The 18,085-nt window shown below is 60.7% G+C and overlaps 2 protein-coding genes across 4 annotated transcripts; one reads left to right on the plus strand and one right to left on the minus strand.

The window, feature by feature from the left end:
* Positions 1 to 999: 999 nt before the first annotated feature.
* Positions 1,000 to 4,039, plus strand: ZNF784 (zinc finger protein 784). The gene is made up of 2 exons (NM_001099731.1): positions 1,000 to 1,084; positions 2,264 to 4,039. The coding sequence occupies exons 1-2, from the start codon at positions 1,007 to 1,009 to the stop codon at positions 3,128 to 3,130; spliced, it is 945 nt and encodes a 314-aa protein (NP_001093201.1). The 5' UTR covers positions 1,000 to 1,006; the 3' UTR covers positions 3,131 to 4,039.
* Positions 4,040 to 4,138: 99 nt separating this feature from the next.
* On the minus strand, positions 4,139 to 18,000 carry ZNF865 (zinc finger protein 865). Of its 3 annotated transcripts, none has more exons than XM_024979362.2 (2): positions 16,768 to 18,000; positions 4,139 to 10,126 (listed from the first exon to the last, which is right to left on the minus strand). In XM_024979362.2, exon 2 carries the CDS (start codon positions 10,098 to 10,100, stop codon positions 6,969 to 6,971), a length of 3,132 nt encoding a protein of 1,043 aa, XP_024835130.1. In that variant the 5' UTR covers positions 10,101 to 10,126; positions 16,768 to 18,000; the 3' UTR covers positions 4,139 to 6,968. The 3 variants fall into 3 exon arrangements, with proteins under 3 accessions (XP_024835130.1, XP_010813806.2, XP_059733597.1); XM_010815504.4 differs by lacking the exon at positions 16,768 to 18,000 and adding an exon at positions 16,308 to 16,387; XM_059877614.1 differs by lacking the exon at positions 16,768 to 18,000 and adding an exon at positions 16,308 to 16,387 and having other exon boundaries at positions 4,139 to 11,721.
* Between the last annotated feature and the right edge of the window lie 85 nt (positions 18,001 to 18,085).

An 18,085-nucleotide genomic window follows, 5' to 3' on the forward strand; every position in this document is an offset into this window, starting at 1 on the left:
AAGGAGATCTAACCAGTCCATCCTAAAGGAAATCAGTCCTGAATATACACTGGAAGGACTGATGCTGAAGCTGAAACTCCAATACTTCGGCCATCTGATGTGAAGAACAGACTCATTGGAAAAGACCCTCATGCTGGCCAAGATTGAAGGCAGGAGGAGAAGGGGACAACAGAGGGTGAGATGGTTGGATGGCATCACCGATGCGATGGACATGAGTAAACTCCGGGAGTTGGTAATGGACAGGGAAGCCTGGCATGCTGCAGTCCATGGCATCGAAAAGAGTCGGACACTACTGAGCGACTGAACTGATGCCCCTACTCTCCCAAGAAAACAATTTAAAGTTGCTCCAATCCAAATATCTTGCAAATTTCTTTCTTATTGGGTTTTACAACCATCTACATTGTACGTGTGAGAAATGCAGGCACGACCCTGAGAAATGTGGTGACCTTTTCAAAGTCACACAACCAGGCCACAGAATGAATTGGACTCTTAAGACCTCAGCCCTGTCCTTGGTGCTGTAAAAACCCATCTTTGGGCTCTTTCCTCCCAAACATCATACCACCTAAGGTCTTTTGCTAACAAACCCCAGTACGACCACTGTGGCTGTTTGATGACTGTATTTCTGCAAATGGACTTTAAAATCCTTACATTGGTAAACTTGGTCTCACTGGGTTAAGGCAAGCCATGCAGAGGAGGTGACCGCAAAAATGTGTAGCATGAAAACAAAAATCATTCAATTCTGGTCAGTGTCAACTGACTGCCAGAGCCTACTCATACAGGTTAAAAAGAGAAATTCGAGTTAGTTTCTCTGGCACCCAGCGCACCACGCAGAATGGCTCCTGAGGGCACTGACAGGTGATTAGAAGAAATTCACCACTTTCTTCCCAGCTCCGTGGATGCCCCGCCCAATCCTCCAGTGCGCCTGCGCCAAGGCGCTGACGCCATTCCCAGGCCACGCCCCCTCCCGAGGCGACCACGGGCCTCGGGGGCGGGGCCTGGGCAGAAGATGGCCGCCGCGCGCCCGGAACCCCCGAGTCCGAGCTCAGCGGCCCCGGAGCCGCCATCCTCGGAACCTCCGGACGTGGTGCGGGCGAGGAAGGGGCCAAGGCTGGGAACTCGAGATGGCAGGAGGTCGCAGGGCTGGGGGCGGGACTTAGGACGGGGCGGGGGTGGCATTTATGGCTCCGGCTCTGGGGGCGGAGCTTCTCGGTGGGCGAGGGGACGGGGCTTATCGTGGAGCCAATGAGGGTGGTGGGTGGGGCCTGGGTGGGTGGACCCCGAGGAGGGGTGGGTGGGACATCTGAGCTGTTGATGAGTTCGGAGAGGAGTTCCAGGGGATGGAGTTTGTCTAATTAGGGGGCGGGGCCTCCGAAATTTTAGGGGTAGCGAACCAGGTAGGTTGGGAAGGTGACCCTCAAAGACAAAGGTGTGGGGTTATAGCTGGGGCATCCACGCTGGGGTGGGGTATGATTCTGCAGGGATCTGAGGGATGCGTCTTGATGCCCAGGAGAGGATTTGGGTGGAGGAAGAAATGACTGTTCCAGGAGACTTTGGACACGCGCTCAGGATGGGAGAGTACCTGAGGACATTCATTCATTCAACAGAATTTACTAGTCCTACTTGGACCAGAGAGATGGAGAGGCGAACGAATACATAAACTGTATTCTTTCGGAGCGCGCAGTGGAATAGGGGAAGAGACTCAATAAACCAGACTTAATTGTGATCTGGAAAGAGTGAGCTGAGAGAGTGGGGGGTAGGGGAGCTAAATTTAGACGAGAGCAGTCAGCTGTGTACCGGCTTATAGTTACACTGGGGTCAGAGAGAGAAGGAGGAGCTGGGTCATGGTGGATGTTAGATGACGGTTTGGGATTTTAAGTGCAATTGGAGTCATGTGACAGTTTTGAGTGGGAAAATGACTGCTGTCTGATTTCCATTTTTCAAAAGGTCATTCGGGCTGCTTTGGGGAGGTGGGTTATAAGGGAGCAGGCGTAGGCACAGAGACATTCAGAGGGTTAGGAAACTTGGCAAGAGATGATTGGCTTTTAAGTGCAGGTAGAGGAGAGAAATGGCTGGATCTGTGATGTATTTTGGGCAGGAGGGGAAGCCTTGATGGTCATAGGGCAGAATCCCGGAGGATAGAGAGCTGAATCTAGAAATCGAGGGGCCCAGTAGGCTGCAGAGAGCGTTTTAATAAGTGGGGCGTGTTGGGGGTGGGGTGTGGCAGAGTCCACAGGCTCCTCTGTTTCTCCCTCTCCCCACTCAGGTCCTGGTGCATGATGATGGCCGCCCGGCCACCCCCCCGAGTGACCTCATCGAGATCCAGGTGGTGAAGGTGACGGACACCACCCTGGTCCCCGAGCCCCCGGAGCCAGGTTCTCTGCACTGTGCCTTGTGCCCGGCTGCCTTCCGGCTGGTCTCCGAGCTGCTGTTCCATGAACATGGTCACCTGGCGGGGGCTGAGGGTGGCGGGCAGGGTGGGGACCCCAGCCGGTGTCATGTGTGTGGCCACAGCTGCCCCGGCCCTGCCAGCCTCCGTGCCCACTATAGCCTGCATACGGGCGAGCGGCCCTACCGCTGCGCGCTCTGCCCCCGGGCCTTCAAGGCCCTGGCCCCTCTGCTGCGGCACCAGCACCGACACGGGGTAGAGCCGGGGGCCCCTCGGAGGCCCCCGGAGGCGGCGGCGGCGACTCCAGAGCAGCGGACCGGGGCGCCCCCGGAGAGGTCGGAGGTTGTGCTGGCGGCGGCAGCTGCGGGCGCGGCGGTGGGGAAGCCCTTCGCCTGCAGGTTCTGCGCCAAGCCGTTCCGCCGCTCCTCAGACATGCTAGACCACGAGCGGGTGCACACGGGCGAGCGGCCCTACCACTGCGGCGTGTGCGGCAAGGGCTTCACCCAGTCCTCGGTGCTCAGCGTCCACGCGCGCATCCACACTGGCGAGCGCCCCTTCCGCTGCAGCCTCTGCGACCGCACTTTCAACAACTCCTCCAACTTCCGCAAGCATCAGCGCACCCATGTCCACGGCCGGGGCCGGGGGACTCTGGGGGCCCGCTGGCACCGGGGGCTGAGGGGCCGGGGAGCAGGTGTGGGGCAGGGAACCCTCCTGAAGAGGGGTGTGGGGAGACGGCCAGAGTAAAGGTGGAGGTCGACCAGTAGTCTGGGAGCGCACATTGCTGCAGAGGAGGAGTGGGTGGGTAAGAGAGGCCAGGGAGGACGAGGAGAGGTTCGGGGTGGGGTGACGTCAGAGCTCGCAGAGATGGCCACGAGCGGCCGGCGTGGGAGAGCGCACGGACAGCCAGGCTCAGGACGCTCACAAGTCACACAGCCCCTGCGTGTGGTTCCGAGAAAGGCACAGTGGCAGCCCTGTGGGTGCTAGAAACCTGAGCTGGATGTCATGGCCTCGTCCGCCTCCCCGATGGCTTGTCCTTGCGCAAGACATCACTTGTCGCAGCAGAGCCTGGGCACTTCTTGGGGCAGGGGGATCCAGGCCGGACCCTTTCGCCTACCTCACTGGATCACACTGACCCTGATACTGCCCACCTGTCCTCAGTCTGCCCGCTGGATCCTCCAATAAAGAAGCTGGGACCCTGTCACCTCAAAGCCAGAGGGTCCCCGAGTCACAGTGTCAAGGATGGAAGCCTGACCCTAAGGGTTTTGACACCAGGAGCCCGACCCCTGCTCCCATGGTGGTCCCTCCCCTAAGCCAGACTCCTCTTTCAAGACAACTAAAAAGATGGCCCACACTCAGCCAGCTGCTGCTCCCCTCTTAAAGCTGTCGGCTCAGAGCCCAGGCTCTCCTGGGGGCTACCAAGTAGCCCCCAGTGGATCTAATTCCCTTCCACTACCAATTGGGAGCAAAGAGCCTACAGGCCAGTCCCAGGCTATCCCACGGAAGGGTTGGTGGATGCCGATGGAGCTGTCCTGGAGGGCCTGTGGCGGGTGTGGGGCAGGAGATGAGTCATTGGGGTGGGGGCAGAGGAGGACCTGGGGGCTGGATGTGGGAGGCCTCCAGTGCTATTCCTATTAAAGGAATTTCTGAAGGGTTTCTCTATGTTGATCTTGTTTTGCGGGGTGGGTAGGAGGGCTACCCTAGGGTCTTGTCCCCAGCAGTGAGTTGTGACTCTCTTCAAACCTCTGTTTCCTCATCTTTAGAACCAGGGAGGGGGTGGTCGGGGGAGGCGTTGGCGGTGGACAGTTTCTGGCTATCCAGAGAAGCTATGCGGTTCAGCTGTGGAACTAGGGGTCAGGGAAGTTCGGCAATATGAAGGGGCTCCCAGGATTGGAATGCTTCAGGAAGGGGAGCCCAGGACTCACACCTCTTCCTGTTCACCCAACACCCCCACAAGACATCCCATAGATGAAAGAGAATTCTGTTTTCACCAAGGAGATGCCCCTGGTGTGGACATCACCACCCAAGCTACACAGCTTGGTGGGTTCCTTAAGCCATCTTCACCCTTCACCCATCCGTCTAATCCCTTATCAATTTCCAGTTGTTGGAATCTGAACGCTTCTTTTCATCATCACTACCCTTGAAGACCAAGCCGACAAGTCTCACAGGTCGGGGCCCCCGCCCTCCTCACTCTCCAGGCTGTGGCCACCTGGACCCACCCTTTGGAAACACAGATCCCCACCTTGTCACCAACCCCCAGCTCCTTGTGGCCCCGAGGAGGGATCCCAAATGTGAGTGCCTATAGGCACTTCATGATGATGTGAGTGAGGAAGGTGGAGGGGTTTCGAGGAGAAACACCAGGACCAGCGAGGTGAAGTGGGCCCACTGACACGTGGGATGTGACAGTGCTGCAGCACTTCGGAGAGTACATGCCACATCCAAAGACAGCAAGGACTACTTGGCCCCGGGCGGATGCAGACCACGTTGCTAGGTCTTCCAAATTTTCAAAAGTTGCATTGCTGTTTCTATTATGTGAACTCGCTCTCTTTTTTTAACGTGGCTGCATTGGGTCTTAGTTGTGCATGTAGGATCTAGTTCCCCGACCAGGGATTGATCCCCGGCCCTCTGCACTGGGTTTCTGAGTCTTAACCACTGGACCACCAGGCAAGTCCCCATATGTAAAATCGTTCCACGTTCAAAGTTTGGCAGCCAAGTCTTTTTTTTTTCCCCTCCCATGGGCTAAACCGGAATCAGTGGCTCAGATCCAGCAGCTGCCTGCCTCCAACCCCTGACTCCAAGGTCATCCGAGCTCTGCTGTTTGGGATTTGTGGCTCTTCAGGAGCCAGTCCCCAACCCTCGGCATCTCCGGCCACACCAATCTATTCAAAATTGGCTGGAACAGCTGGGTTGACTTGGACACGCTTTAATCCTCCACCTGGAATTCAATGCCCACATCACTTGGCAAGCTTCCACAGCCCTGTCATCCCCTGGATGTCCTGCTCCTCCTGAGAGCCTCGTTAGCCCCTCCAGTCTGATGCGGAGAGTGTGCCATGCTCTCAACCCCCTGGGAGACTCCACGTCCTCTACAGCATGGTGCACAGCATCCATGTGACTCACTTTAAGTCCCACGCCAGGTCTGTCACCTGCTGGGTCTCTGGCATTAGAGCAAGGTGGCCACACTGGCTTCCTGCCCTCTCGTGGGTCAAACTGGACTCACCCAGGCAGTGACCCCTGACCTGAGTTGGTCTCCAGGTTTCAGTCCTGAGGCACCCAGGACTGTAGGCCCAGGGCTACTACGAACCTGCTAGGTATCCTTGGAGCCTTTCATCTCGGGGACCTCAGCATCCTCGTCTGACAAGTGGGCTAAGTCAGCCTCACAGGGCATATATTTCACTGCTCTGAGGACCAAAATGAGGGCTGTGAAAGAGCTTCTGGAGTTCCACAAAGTCACCCTGGAGGGAGACATTCTGTAAATGGGCTGTATAATAAACAGCCCTGGCTCACCAGCTCTCTTCCGGCTCATTTGAGGGCCAGGAACGTGTCCACTTCGTGTTTCCCGGTGCTAAGTCACTCAGTCGTGTCCAACTTTTGCAACCCCATGGACTGCAGCCCGCTGGGCTCCTGTCCATGGAATTTTCCAGGCAAGAATACTGGAGTGGGTTGCCATTCCCTCCTCCAGGGGGTCTTCCCGACCCAGGGGTCGAAACCATGTTTCTTACGACTCCTGCAATGGCAAGCAGGTTCTTCCCCGCCAGTGCCAATGTTTCCCCAGTGTCCATCAAAGGGCTGGGCAGATGGGCCCTGGGGAAATGTTGGCCGTGGAATAAACAAACCACAAAAGCATTCTGAAGGGAACGGGGTCCAGGTACCTGGTCGGTTCCCAGAGCCATGACTTAACCTGTCTTGTTCTGCACGTGCTCCACTGGGAGCCCAGAGCCTGGACATGGTGAAGCCTCAGTGACTACCAGCTGATTGAGGAAAAGCAGAGAGAGGCAGGGCAAGGCAGAAGGTGTTGGGAAATCACCATCCCAGGAAGCCGAAGTTCTCAGCCTTCCGTTTGTCAGCGCTCAACCCCCTCCCCTGGGACGAAAGAAGGGACTCCAGCGGCCCTGTTGATAAGATTTATTATTCTCCGCTCTGTACAAGCCGCGTCTGCCCCCCGCCCCCCACCCCCACAAACCAAGAGCACCCAGGCCCCCACCCCGTGCCCTCCCGAACCGCTCGCGCTCCGCTGTCCGGCCAGCTTGCCGGGGAAGGGGGAGAGGCTGTCCAGACCCGGCTCCACCCAGCTCACCGAGGGGGCTGCAGGCTGCTGGGGCAGGGGGGCTGGAGAGGGGTACACATCAGGGGTGGACGGAGGGTCGAGTTCAGTGTCCGATAGGAGGAGGAGAGGGCCAGGGAGGTCCAGGTGGAGAGAGGCAGGCTAGGGTCTGCACGACATGGGCCTTGGGGGAGGAGACTAGTCTGTCTTAAGTTCGGAAGGATGATGGATGGGAGGGCCGGCAGGAGGAGGTCCGCGTCCCCGAGGGACGAGTCCGGGAGGGGACGTCTGATGGGAGTGGCGATGGGGAGGCACACTCCCCGGTCAGGCGTCCTTCCCGGGCAACGGGCCGGCCCCTGTTCCCGGCCCCGCCAGGCCCTCAGCCTTGTGCGCCAGGCGGTGTTTCTTGAGGCCGTATGTGTTGGCGAACCCCTCGCCGCAGGAGGAGCAGCGGAAAGGCCGGCCACCCTGGTGGGCCGCCAGGTGCTTCCGGAAGTAGCCGGGATCCTTGAAGGCCTTGAGGCAGGCGGGACAGCGGAGCTCGGGCCGCGGCGGCTCGTGCGCGCGCTGATGGCGCAGCACGGAGCTCAGGTAGAAGAAGCCCTTGCCGCAGTGCTCGCAGCGATAGGCGCGCTCGCCAAGGTGCAGCCGCTGGTGCTCCAGCAGGTTGGAGCGGTAGCGGAAGGTCTTGCCGCAGGCGCCGCAGCGCAAGGGCCGCGCCACAGCGTGTAGCCGCCGGTGCTCCGCCAGGCTGGACGACTGCGCGAAGCGCTTGGCGCACACGCCGCACTTGAAGGCGCGCTCGCCCGTGTGCACCACGCGGTGCTGCCGCAGGTACCAGGAGCGCAGGAAGCCGCGGCCACACACGCCGCAGCGGTAGGGCCGCTGCTCCGTGTGGCAGCGCTGGTGGCGCATGAGCAGGGCCGCCTCCCAGAAGCGCTTGCCGCACACCGGGCAGCGGAAGCCTCGCTTCTGCCGGTGGCTGCGCCGGTGCAGCAGCAGGTCGTAGGCGCCCGCGAAGCTCTGGCCGCACAGGCCGCAGCCCAGGGTCCGGCGCACCAGGTGCACGTACTTGTGGGTCACCAAGCCCAGGAAGTGCTTGAAGCTCTGGCCGCAGGTGGCACAGCTGAAGCGCTCGGGGCCCGCGCTGGCGCCCCCGCTGCCCCCGGCCGCCGCGGACCCACCAGCGTCCTCGCCCCCGGACACCCCGGCCAGCGCCGCCACGGCTGCCCCCACCTCCCCGGCCAGCCCGTTGTCCAGCACGGTGGCCGCGTCGGTGCCGCCGGAGCCCTCCGGGGGCTGGGCGCCGCCGGGCGCGGGCGGCAGCAGGCGCTCGGGGGCCGCCTGGTGCACCAGCTTGTGCCACATGAGGTTCTCGATGAAGCCGAAGGTCTTGCCACAGGCGTCGCAGCCGTAGGGCTTCTCGGCCATGTGCGCCTCCTTGTGGCTCATGACGTGGAAGAGATCCGGGAAGTGCTCGCCACAGTCCGAGCAGGCGTAGCTGAGCCCGTCCGCGGCGGCCCCAGACGCGGCTGAGCTGCTCGGGCCGGCTGCCCCCGCGGCGCCCTGGGCGGCGGGGAGGCCAGCGGCCCCGGCCAGGGCGCAGGGCAGCTGGAGCCGGTGCACTTGGCGGTGGCGCGTGAGGCTCTGCGGGTAGCCGAAGACCTTGCCGCAGAGTTCGCACTTATAGGGCCGCTCGCGGGTATGCACCACGTGGTGCTTGCTCAGGTGGAAGGACTCGCGGAAGCGCTTCCCGCACACCGGGCACTGGTGCGGCTTCTCACCCGTGTGGATCCGCTCGTGCCGCTTCAGGGTCTCGCGGCGCCCAAAGCCACGCCCGCAAATGCCACAGCAGAACGTCTTGCCGGGCGTGCCGGCGCCCGAGCCCCCAGCCCCGCCAGGGCCGGCCCCGCCGAGCAGCAGCGGGTGGGCGCCCAGCAGCGGGACGGGCACGGCGCCGTACACCACTGCCGCGGCCGCCGCCGCCGCCGCCTTCTCGCCGTCTGAGGCGGGCGGGTCCGGGGGCAGCAGGTAGGGCCCCGGCGGGAAGGCGGGTGCGGGCGGCGCGCCGGGGGCCGCCGCGTCCTTGGGCGCGTCAGGGGCAGCGGGCGGGCCGTGCGCCGCCTTGTGGCGCAGCAGGCTCTGCGGCGCTGAGTAGGACTTGCCGCACAGCTCGCAGGGGTAAGCGGGCCGCGGCCCGGGAGCGCCCGCGTGCGCCGCCTGGTGCTTGAGCAAGTAGGCGGCGTCGCGGAAGGCCTTGCCGCACACGCCGCAGGGCAGGCGCAGCAGGTCGGCCGAGTGCGTCTTCACATGGCGCTTGAGGCTCTCCCGGCGGTTGAAGCTCTTGCTGCACACGGAGCACGAGAAGGGCTTCTCGCCCGTGTGGATGATCTGGTGCTGGTGCAGGTGGCTGGGCTTCTTGAACACCTTCCAGCACAGCGTGCAGGCGAACGGGCCGTCGCCACCCCCCGCCGCCGCCGCCGTCCCCACTGGAGGGGCCACCCCGACGCCCGCGCCCGCGGGGGCCGCGCTGCCATCGGTGGGCGCGGCCGGGGGCCCAGGGGGCGCCGAGGAGGGCGCGGCAGGCGCTGGCAGGCCCAGCGGCGGGAGCGGCGGTGGCGCCGGGGCGCCCGCAGCCGGCGGCACGTCCTTGTGGCAGCGGCGGTGGCGGATAAGGCTGGACACGTGGTTGTAGGTGCGGCCGCAGACGCCGCACTCGTAGGGCCGCTCGCCCGAGTGCACGAGCATGTGCTGCACCAGGTGCGAGGACTGCTTGAAGGACTTCTGGCACACGCCGCATGGGAAGCGCCGCTCCATCAGGTACTTGAGCCGCCGGAAGTAGCCTTTGTCATCCTTGGCCGCGTCGCAGCCTGCTGTCCCCGCCGCCGGACCCGGCGGCGCCTGCGAGGCAGCGGGGAGTGGCCCAGGGGTCCCCGGGGGCGCGGCCAGCCCCGGCGTGGCCCCTGGCCCGGAGGCCGGCCCCCCGCGCTTCAGGTTCCCAAACAGGTGCTGGTGGCCCGAGAGGTCCACGATGCCCCACTGCGGGGCAGGGAAGGCCGTGTCGAAGATCGGGGGCGGCGGTGCCCCAAAGGCGGGCGGCAGTGGCGGGTCGGGCTTCTTGGCCTGGGAAGACGACGACGAGGACGAGGAGGAGGACGAGGACGAGGAGGACGACGAGGAGGGGGCCTCGGCCTTGGGCTTGAAGCTGGCCTGGGGCGGGTAGTCGTACTGGGGCGGCGGTGGCTGTGGCGGCGGCTGTGGCGGGGGCCCCGGCGCGCAGGGCAGCGCAGCTACCGCCTTGGCGTGCTCCCCGTACAGCTCCATGGGCTCGAAACGCTGGTGGTTGAGGAACTCCAGGAAGTCGAAGGGGTAGCTTTGGAAGTGGACCCCGTCCTCGCCCCCCAGGCCGCCGCTCCCGCCGCCCCCGGCGCCGCTGCCCGCTGGGTTGGCCTCCATTCTGGGCGGCGGGGAGACGGGGGACCCTGCGGAGAAGAGAGCGGGGCTCAGGAGGCAGGGCCGCATGGGGTCCCCTAGCTGCGGGCACTAGAAGAGCCACAGGCACCAGTCGGGGCCCCCCCCCCACTATCCGTCCTCGCCCGTCGGTCCCTCTGTCCTTCCCCCGCAGCGAGTGGTCTTCCCCCAGGGCTCCGCTGGCACGCTGACTGACCTATCCCACTGGGCCTGCCGCCTCCTGCCCGCGACCTCTCTGGCCCTCGTCTCCTTCCTCCTCCAGAGATTCCCCCTCTCCCTTCTTCCCGCGGTTCCCACACATCTCCATCCATCCCCAACACCGCCGGCACGCCTTGTTCTGACTCTGGTCTCAGGCCCCTGTGAAACACTTTCAGTCCTCCAGGCTGGGTTGCCCAGGCCCTCTTCTCTGTAGCCCCCACCACCACACACGCACTAGCCCAAGCCCTGTGCTCCCAAACCCCTCAGGTTCTGCCTTTGCCAAAAGACAAGAACAGTTTCAATCAGAGTGGTTAAGAGGGTGGCCTGTGGAGCCACGATGCCCTGCTAGCCTCTCGCTGTGTGACCCTGGACAAGTTCCTGAACCTGTCTGTGCCTGAACCTCCCCATCTACACGTGGAGGTGACAAAGCATGTCCCTGTCTCCCAGGGCTGCTGCGAGGACCGGACAAGCTACGGTGGGTCCGGTGAACACTCGGGGCCCTCTGGGGATTCTCATCCTCATAGTAGGAACACAAAGTCAGGACAAACGGGGTGGGGGGGGGGGGGAGAGCTGGGACGAGGGCCATGTGGGTAGTTCCTGCACTACCTACCAGGTAGGAAGGAGGCGCTGCCAGCCTGAGAGGAAAAACAAGCAACAGTAGGAAACATGCCGGGCCAGGGTTTAAGCCCCATCCCCATCCTGACCTATGCTTGTAAAGGGGGCGCTGACCCCCAGAAGGAGGGGGACTTAAGGGGGCTGGCTGGCAGAGCTCGCTGGCCCAGTCCCTGGAGCTACGTGTACCTTCATGGGCATCACGCGCCTGGAAGGAGCCTGGTGGCAGGTGGTCCAGGAGCGGGGGTTCCCGCCCTCGCCCCTGGGGGCAACTCCTGCTCCCTCCACCCAGCAGTCGTTCTCTAAGCACTTTTCCAGGACCTCTCCTTCCAGACTGCAGCTGGCCAGCATCCGTCTGCCTCAATCCAGTGTCCCCTGCAGTTGATCTCAGCCTGACATCCACCAGGGGCCCCGGGAAATGCCTCCACTGAGCGGGTGCAGTGCCACGGGGAGAAGGGTCCGCCCGGTCAGGCGTGCTTCTTAGCCATTGTCCCCCCTCTGCTGGGGCCCAGGCCCTGCGGCCAGACCACCCCAGGGGCCAGTGGGCCCGTCCGCGCCACCTGCCCGTTGGGCTGCCTCTGTCCCCAGACAGGTGAAAGGTGAGTGCCTCCCCGACCCCTGCCCGGAGGTCAGTATTTTTAGCCTCCAGCTCCTGGTGTCCCTGGGTGCGACTCAGGCAGCGCATGCCCTTCACACTCGGCTGGTTGATCTGATCTCCGGAACGAGCAAAGGCGTGGCCAGGTGCTGGTGGAAGCCTGTGCGCGAAGCCGAGTCCAGGAGGCAGTGCTGGAGTGGGCTGGGGAGGGGACCGTGGGGAGGCATGTGAAGGATGGCGGGGGGTGGGTAGGGAGCTCCCCACGGGGGCAGGGCCGGGTCCGGGATGAAGCCCCGCCCCACCCCCAAGCACACAGCTAAGGCTGCGGGGCGCTCCCCCAGGCCAGCACCCTCGGAATCCCCGCCATGACGCGCACGCACAAGGAGGTTCCCCGAGGAGGAGGAAGGTGAGGGTGGAACTGGGGGGACAGGAGCCTTACTTTGGGGGCGCTCTCTGGGTTATGAGGGGCGTTTCTACAGGGGCTGGGTGGGAGGGGGGTTACCTTCCTGAACACATGGCGGTGAGGCGGTGCGGCTGCTCCCTCCTGCCTGGACCCTCTTCCCCAGACCTCACGCCCCCTGCCCTAACCCCCTCTGCTCCGGGTCGATGTTGCCTCCAGGAGAGGGGACGTGCACCCCTCATCCTGCTGCACTTTTTTCACCAAAGCCACTGCTGCCAATATACTGCGCATATTTCCTCTTGCTGTCGCTTTACTGTCGGCTCTCCTCGCCTAAGACAGTGAAGACTTGGCCTGTGTGGCTCACCACTGGGCGCCCAGCACCTAGCACAGCGCCTGGCGCAGCGTGGCTACTCGGTAAGTTATTTGCTGAAATGTGGGAATTAAACAGCACCCTCCCTCATCACCAGTGGGAAATCAGATGGACAAAAATGGAAAAGTAACAAAAGTTAGATGCAGCTAAAGCTGGGCTCAGAGGCAAACTTGTAGCTGTTGGTGTCTACTGATATAAATTCGCTGAATAAAGGGAATCGACTGTGCTGAACAGTACTTCCGGGGTTGGCGGGGGGTGGGGGTGGGGTGGCAGCATTTAGCAGAGATGCAGCTGATATTGTCCAGGTGTGGCCAGGAGGATGAGTTCTGGTGGAAATGATGTCGTGAAGAGGGCCTCCAGGGCAGGTGAGATGCCGAAGGACTGCGGCCGAGAGATGCAGGCGGTGGGACTGAAGGACAAAACTGACCGGGCTCACAACTATTTCCACTGGGAAAGGAGCCACATTTCCTGTCTCCGGGGACCTGAGTCTTAAACTGCTGTCTTTCTAAGGGGAGATGTATGGTGTATTTCGTGCAGAGTGGCCTGAGGGGGTAGCCCCTCCCAAGGGGCAGGAGTCCCACAGCAACTGCAGTCACAGTCCTAACAACTTGTGTTTACTGTCTGATGGGTGTCATGTGGACCATCACCCTGATGCCTCCTAACGTCCTGTACATTACTGGATCCATTGCACAAGGAAGGAAACAGAGAAGTGGGAGGGGGCCTTTCCCCAAGGAGGGGAAAGCAAGTACTGGATTCCAGGCCCCTGATGCCCAGACCTGTGGGCCATGCTGGTGCAATAAAGCTGCCCTGTGATGAGATTCTCATCTGTAATGACAATAACAATGACACACAGTAACGGGGAGCCTGAGTGCTTCCTACGTGGCAAGTACCCTTTTAAATCCTTCATGTGTGTTGACTCAATGAGTCTTCCCAATAACCCTAGAAGATGGTTCAGATTATTAACCCCATTTTACAGAGGAAGAGACTGAGGGCCCGAGAGGTCAATTAATCTCCTAAAGTCATACCACCAACAAGTGGCAGGGCCAGGAATCGCAGGCCAGTGATGAGGTTCAAGAGGACATGCTGTTATCCTCACAACATGCTGTCTATCTTTTTCTATTTTTGTGGTAACAACTCATGGCTTGCAAGATCTTAGTTCCCTGATCAGGGATGGAACCTGGTCCCCCTGCAGCGAAAGCATGGGGTCCTAACCATTAGACCACCAGGGAATTTCCATGCTGTCTTTCAATCTCTCTCTCCAAAATAAAAATTTTTAAAAGCCTTCACTCCACATTGTGCCGGAAATACACTCTGCCCACTCACTCTGCCACCACACAACGCCAGGACTGGCCACTGGCATTTCCTCCATGCTACCAGCATCACACTGTTTTATGTGTCTTGTTTCAATCACACTCACAACAGACTCGCAAGATAAGCATTCCTGGGACTTCCCTGGTGATCCAGTGGTTAAGAATCTGCCTTGCAATGCAGGGGAAGTGGGTTCAATCCCTGGTTGGGGAATGAAGATCCCACATGCCGCAACTACGGAGCCCGCGCACCACAACTAAGACCAACTGAGCCAAATAAATACGAAATAAGGAAAAAGATAAGCTTTATTATTGTTCTCACTTAGTAGACAGAAGACTAAGACTGAACCATGTCACTGTTGCTCCTCTGCTCAAAACCTGCAGTGACATCTCAGAGGTCAGAGAAGACCTCCACAGCCCCAGCTGCCTCCTGGCAGCTCTGGCCACATGCCGGCTCCATCGCTGCCCCAGGGCCTTTGCACAGGCTGTTGCTTCTGCCTGGAAGGCTGGGACTCCCATACATACGGCTCTCTCACCCCCTCATCTCCTTCACGTCTGCTCAGATGCTGTCTTCTCAACAGGGTGCTCCAGGACCACTATGACCTGTCACCCAGAGCAACATTCCTGCTCACCCCAGCCTCCTTCGCTTCTCTCCTTTCCAGTCAGTGCATGCGCGTGTGCGTTTGCAACCCTATGGACTGCAGCCCACAGGGCTCCATGCGGATTCTCCAGGCAAGAATACTGGAGTGGGTTGCCATGCCGTCCAGTCAGTACCACCACGTATGTTCTATTTGTTGCTGGACTGCCCCTCCTGGAGGTGGGCTCCAAGCAGGCAAGATTTGCATCTGACTTGTTCACTGGTCTAGCTCCAGCACTTAGAACAGGGCCTGTCTCGACAAATGTGTTAAATGAGTGACTGAATGAGGCCTGGAAATAGGGAGTGGTCTGCTCAGAGATATGAAGGCTAGTGCGAGCCAGGTTTCATGCTCTTAACCATTTCACTTCCGGGTGAGGGGAGCATTAAGGAGCCCCCCATCCCCCCTGGAGGACTGCAGCTGTCCAGGAGAGCAGTCTACACACCGATCTAACTTCTCGGTGCTGGGGGGACAGGGATCTCTTGAAAGAGGCCTTCCTGTCACTTCCTCTGACACTGCGGCCCTGCTATGCTCTTACCCTGCTGTATTTCTTTCACACAAGTATCTATATTTTGCTTTTTAATTGTCTGCCCCAGAGCTGGCATATGCACTCCACGAGGACAGGGCTGTCTGTTTTGTTCTCTGCTGCATCCCCAGTGTGTAGCAGGTGTTCATTGAACAGTTGTTGAACAAAGGAAAAGAATGAACAAATGAAGAATGCTCTGGGCTCCGCAGAGCTGATCAAGGCCAGGTGACTGATCACAATGCCCCCACCTCTGAAGCCCTGTGAGATCACACCGTCTCCCCCCTCATCCTCCCTTCCACTCCTCTGCTCCAACCTCACCACCTCCCCTGCTGCCCCTCCCATCAGCACGCTCACAGCCACCTCAGGGCCTCTGCCTGGGAACAATTCACCCAGATCTTTCCGTGGCGAGGTTGCCTGTGCTAATTCAGGTTTCACCTCTGAAGTAGCTCTTAAGGCTCTCAGAAAAACCCAGAAAACAGCACCGATCTTGTTTACTTGCTTTTGATCTGTCTCAACCAGACTGTAAAGACCCACAAAACAAAGACTGTATGGCTCTCTCCCCTTCACGCTGTACACCCTGGACCTGGAACAGCAAGTGCATATTCGTTCAGTGAAGAGTGAACGAATGCATGTCCAAGGGAAGAGGCGGCTGAAGCTGGGTCTTCCTTGGGGAGTCCAGGAGAAGGGGCGTGGGGACAAGCTGCAGGTGAGGATGTGAGCTGTTAGGGCCAGGGGCAGAGGAGCTTTCTGAGGGGAAAGCCTCACGTGGGGTTCCCTGGGAGGACCCCAGATAGGCGCTGACCCCGAGGAGGGCGGGGTGGGGGGTGGGGTTTCAGGGGAGCCTGGGGCTAAACCGGCAGCTATTCCTACCTGAAAGGGGGGAGGGTGTGTGAGAGCACAACTCTAGGGGGAGCTGTTTATGGAAGTGGGGAGTGAGGGTGTCGGTCATCGAAAGCAATATTCTCAAGGGGGATTATTATGGGGAGGGGTGGGGGAGAAAAGGAAAAAAGGTATTTTGGGCGGCTGATCAGAATGCAATGTATTTTTACAGTAACGAAAGGGGCGTTGGGGGGGTGGTTAGGAGCTTTGGGGGCTGTTGTGCGTGGACAGAGAAAATAGGGGTCTGCTATAAAACACTAATACCACACTCTTGCGAAGCAACCTACAAGAATACCAAAGGGAGGGTTCACGGACAGCTGCTCTGCACGGGGACGAGCAATGCCGATGGCATTTTGGGGGCTGTCCTTCAGGAAGCAAAGACGGGGGGGCTGTGTAGAAAGGGAACCTATGAGAAAGCCTTAGTGGGGGGCCCTGGCAGCAGCTGAGGGATCGCCACGAATGAGAGCGCTCTGGTAGCTGTCCTGCACTGGGGGCGGTAATGGGGCGCTATCCGGAGTAGTCTTCTGGGGGAGCAGCCATGGGGGGGCCCCCAGCGAGGGCCGGGCGCGAGAAGCACTGATAGGAACGCTCTGGGAACCAAGACGGGCCAGGGCGGGACCCCCCGCCCACGCTGCCCCCGGGCCCCCGGGCCACGCGCCCCGTCACTCACCGGCGCCGGGGTCTCCGCCGGGAGGAGGCTGAGGAGGCGGAGGAGGCGCCGCCGCTCCGGGGAGACCCGAGGGCCCGACCGGAAGTGCCACCCCCTCCCCCTCCCCGGCAGCCCCGCGCCGCCCGCCTGCCCGCCCGTCCGGAAGCGGAAATCGCGCCCGTCTCCGAGGCGCCGGCGTGGAGGAGCGGAAAGGGGAGGCGGCGGCGGAGACCGGGAAGGGGAAGTGCGCCTGCGCGCTGGCTCGGGGGCCGCAGGGACAGGGGGAAGCCGGCCCTGCTTCCGGTGGGCGAGCGGAGAGCAGTGCGCCTGCCCCTTCTTAGGGCACCGCCCACACGCCCCGGGCCCCTCGTTAAGCCACGCCCCTTATGCAAAAATCAACGCCTAAGCCCCGCCCCAGCCCCGACGACTCCTCTTTCGGAGCTTATTTAGCATAGTCCCCGCTCACCGCCTCAGAACCCACCTTCGTCGACCCAGCCCTTGAAGTCTGCCCCGTACTCCCAGTCTCAAAGGCCCCCACTCTCTGGAAGCCCACCTCTCCCTGGTAACCCCCGCCTCTCGGAGCTTCTGGGGCCGAGCCACGCCCCTGAGCGTGAGCCCCGCCTTTTCCGCTCTCAGTATTTAAGCCCCCGCCTCTCTCACCGCTTTCACGTTCAATTGTTTCGCACTTCCAAAGCATTTCGCTAAGTCAGGGGGTCTGAAAGTGCGGCTTGAATACCTGCGGCAATGGCGCCACAGGAAATTCGTTAGAAATGTAAATTCCCAGCCCCCTACCCCAGATTCCCTGAATCACAGACCCTGGGGGAAGGGCCTAGGGACCTGCGTTTTAAAACACCCTTCAGGTGATTTTGACGCAGGCTGAAGTTTCGAACCACACAGCTTTACCACATTTTACACGGCCCCTCTCGTATACTCGCTCTAAGCCTCGCCTCTAACTCAGCCCCACTTCAAGCAGCTAAGCCCAAGTCTCTCCAGCCCTTCCTCCTAAACTCTGCTTTCCTCTGGGACTCTCCTTTGGTACTCCTCTCTTAAGGACCCTCTTCTCTCCCCTTGGCCTGCACAGCAGTTATATCCACCGCTCAGCATCCTCACAGTTCAAGTCCTACCTGTCCCAACACCTTGCTCTCCAGCAGTTTCCCCTTGAAGCCCCTCCCGTCGGATAAACCATCCATTCCCTCTAAACGCCCTGTTTCTGCCCGCCAACCCGCCCACTTGCTTAAGCCCCTCCCCGTCCTCAGTCCCCTTATCCTAGGCCCCGCCCACAGCCATCACCTAACTGCGCAACGTCCTGACATCTGCAGGTCCAGGTCACTCCTTATCTAGTTGCTGCTACTGCTGCTAAGTCGCTTCAGTCGGGTCCGACTCTGTGCGACCCCATAGATGGCAGCCCACCAGGCTCCCCCGTCCCTGGCATTCTCCAGGCAAGAACACTGGAGTGGTCAGTCCAGCACGTAACCCTTAATTCTGTTGTGTCTCTGCAAACAGCTCCAGAACAAAGAGATGGGCCAAAGTGGTGAATAATTAGAATGGAATCTGGTTAGAATGACGCGGGGAACGGGGACTCGGGGTCACGTTTGCACCGAAGGTTCTATGTTTTACCTGAGTGGACATTAAAGGGAGTGCTTTGGGGTCCACTGGAGATGGGAGCGGCGGCAGAGGCTTCTCCCAACCCAGTCTTTAGCGCCAAGCTAATGAAGCACGTGGCATGGGGGTGGTGCAGCGGCAGAAGAGCATTGGAAGGGAGAAGGGGGCCAGCCCTGGGACCCTGAGGGAACACACAC

The sequence above is a fragment of the Bos taurus genome, chromosome 18 (genome assembly GCF_002263795.3).
Source record: "Bos taurus isolate L1 Dominette 01449 registration number 42190680 breed Hereford chromosome 18, ARS-UCD2.0, whole genome shotgun sequence".
Taxonomy (NCBI): domain Eukaryota; kingdom Metazoa; phylum Chordata; class Mammalia; order Artiodactyla; family Bovidae; genus Bos; species Bos taurus.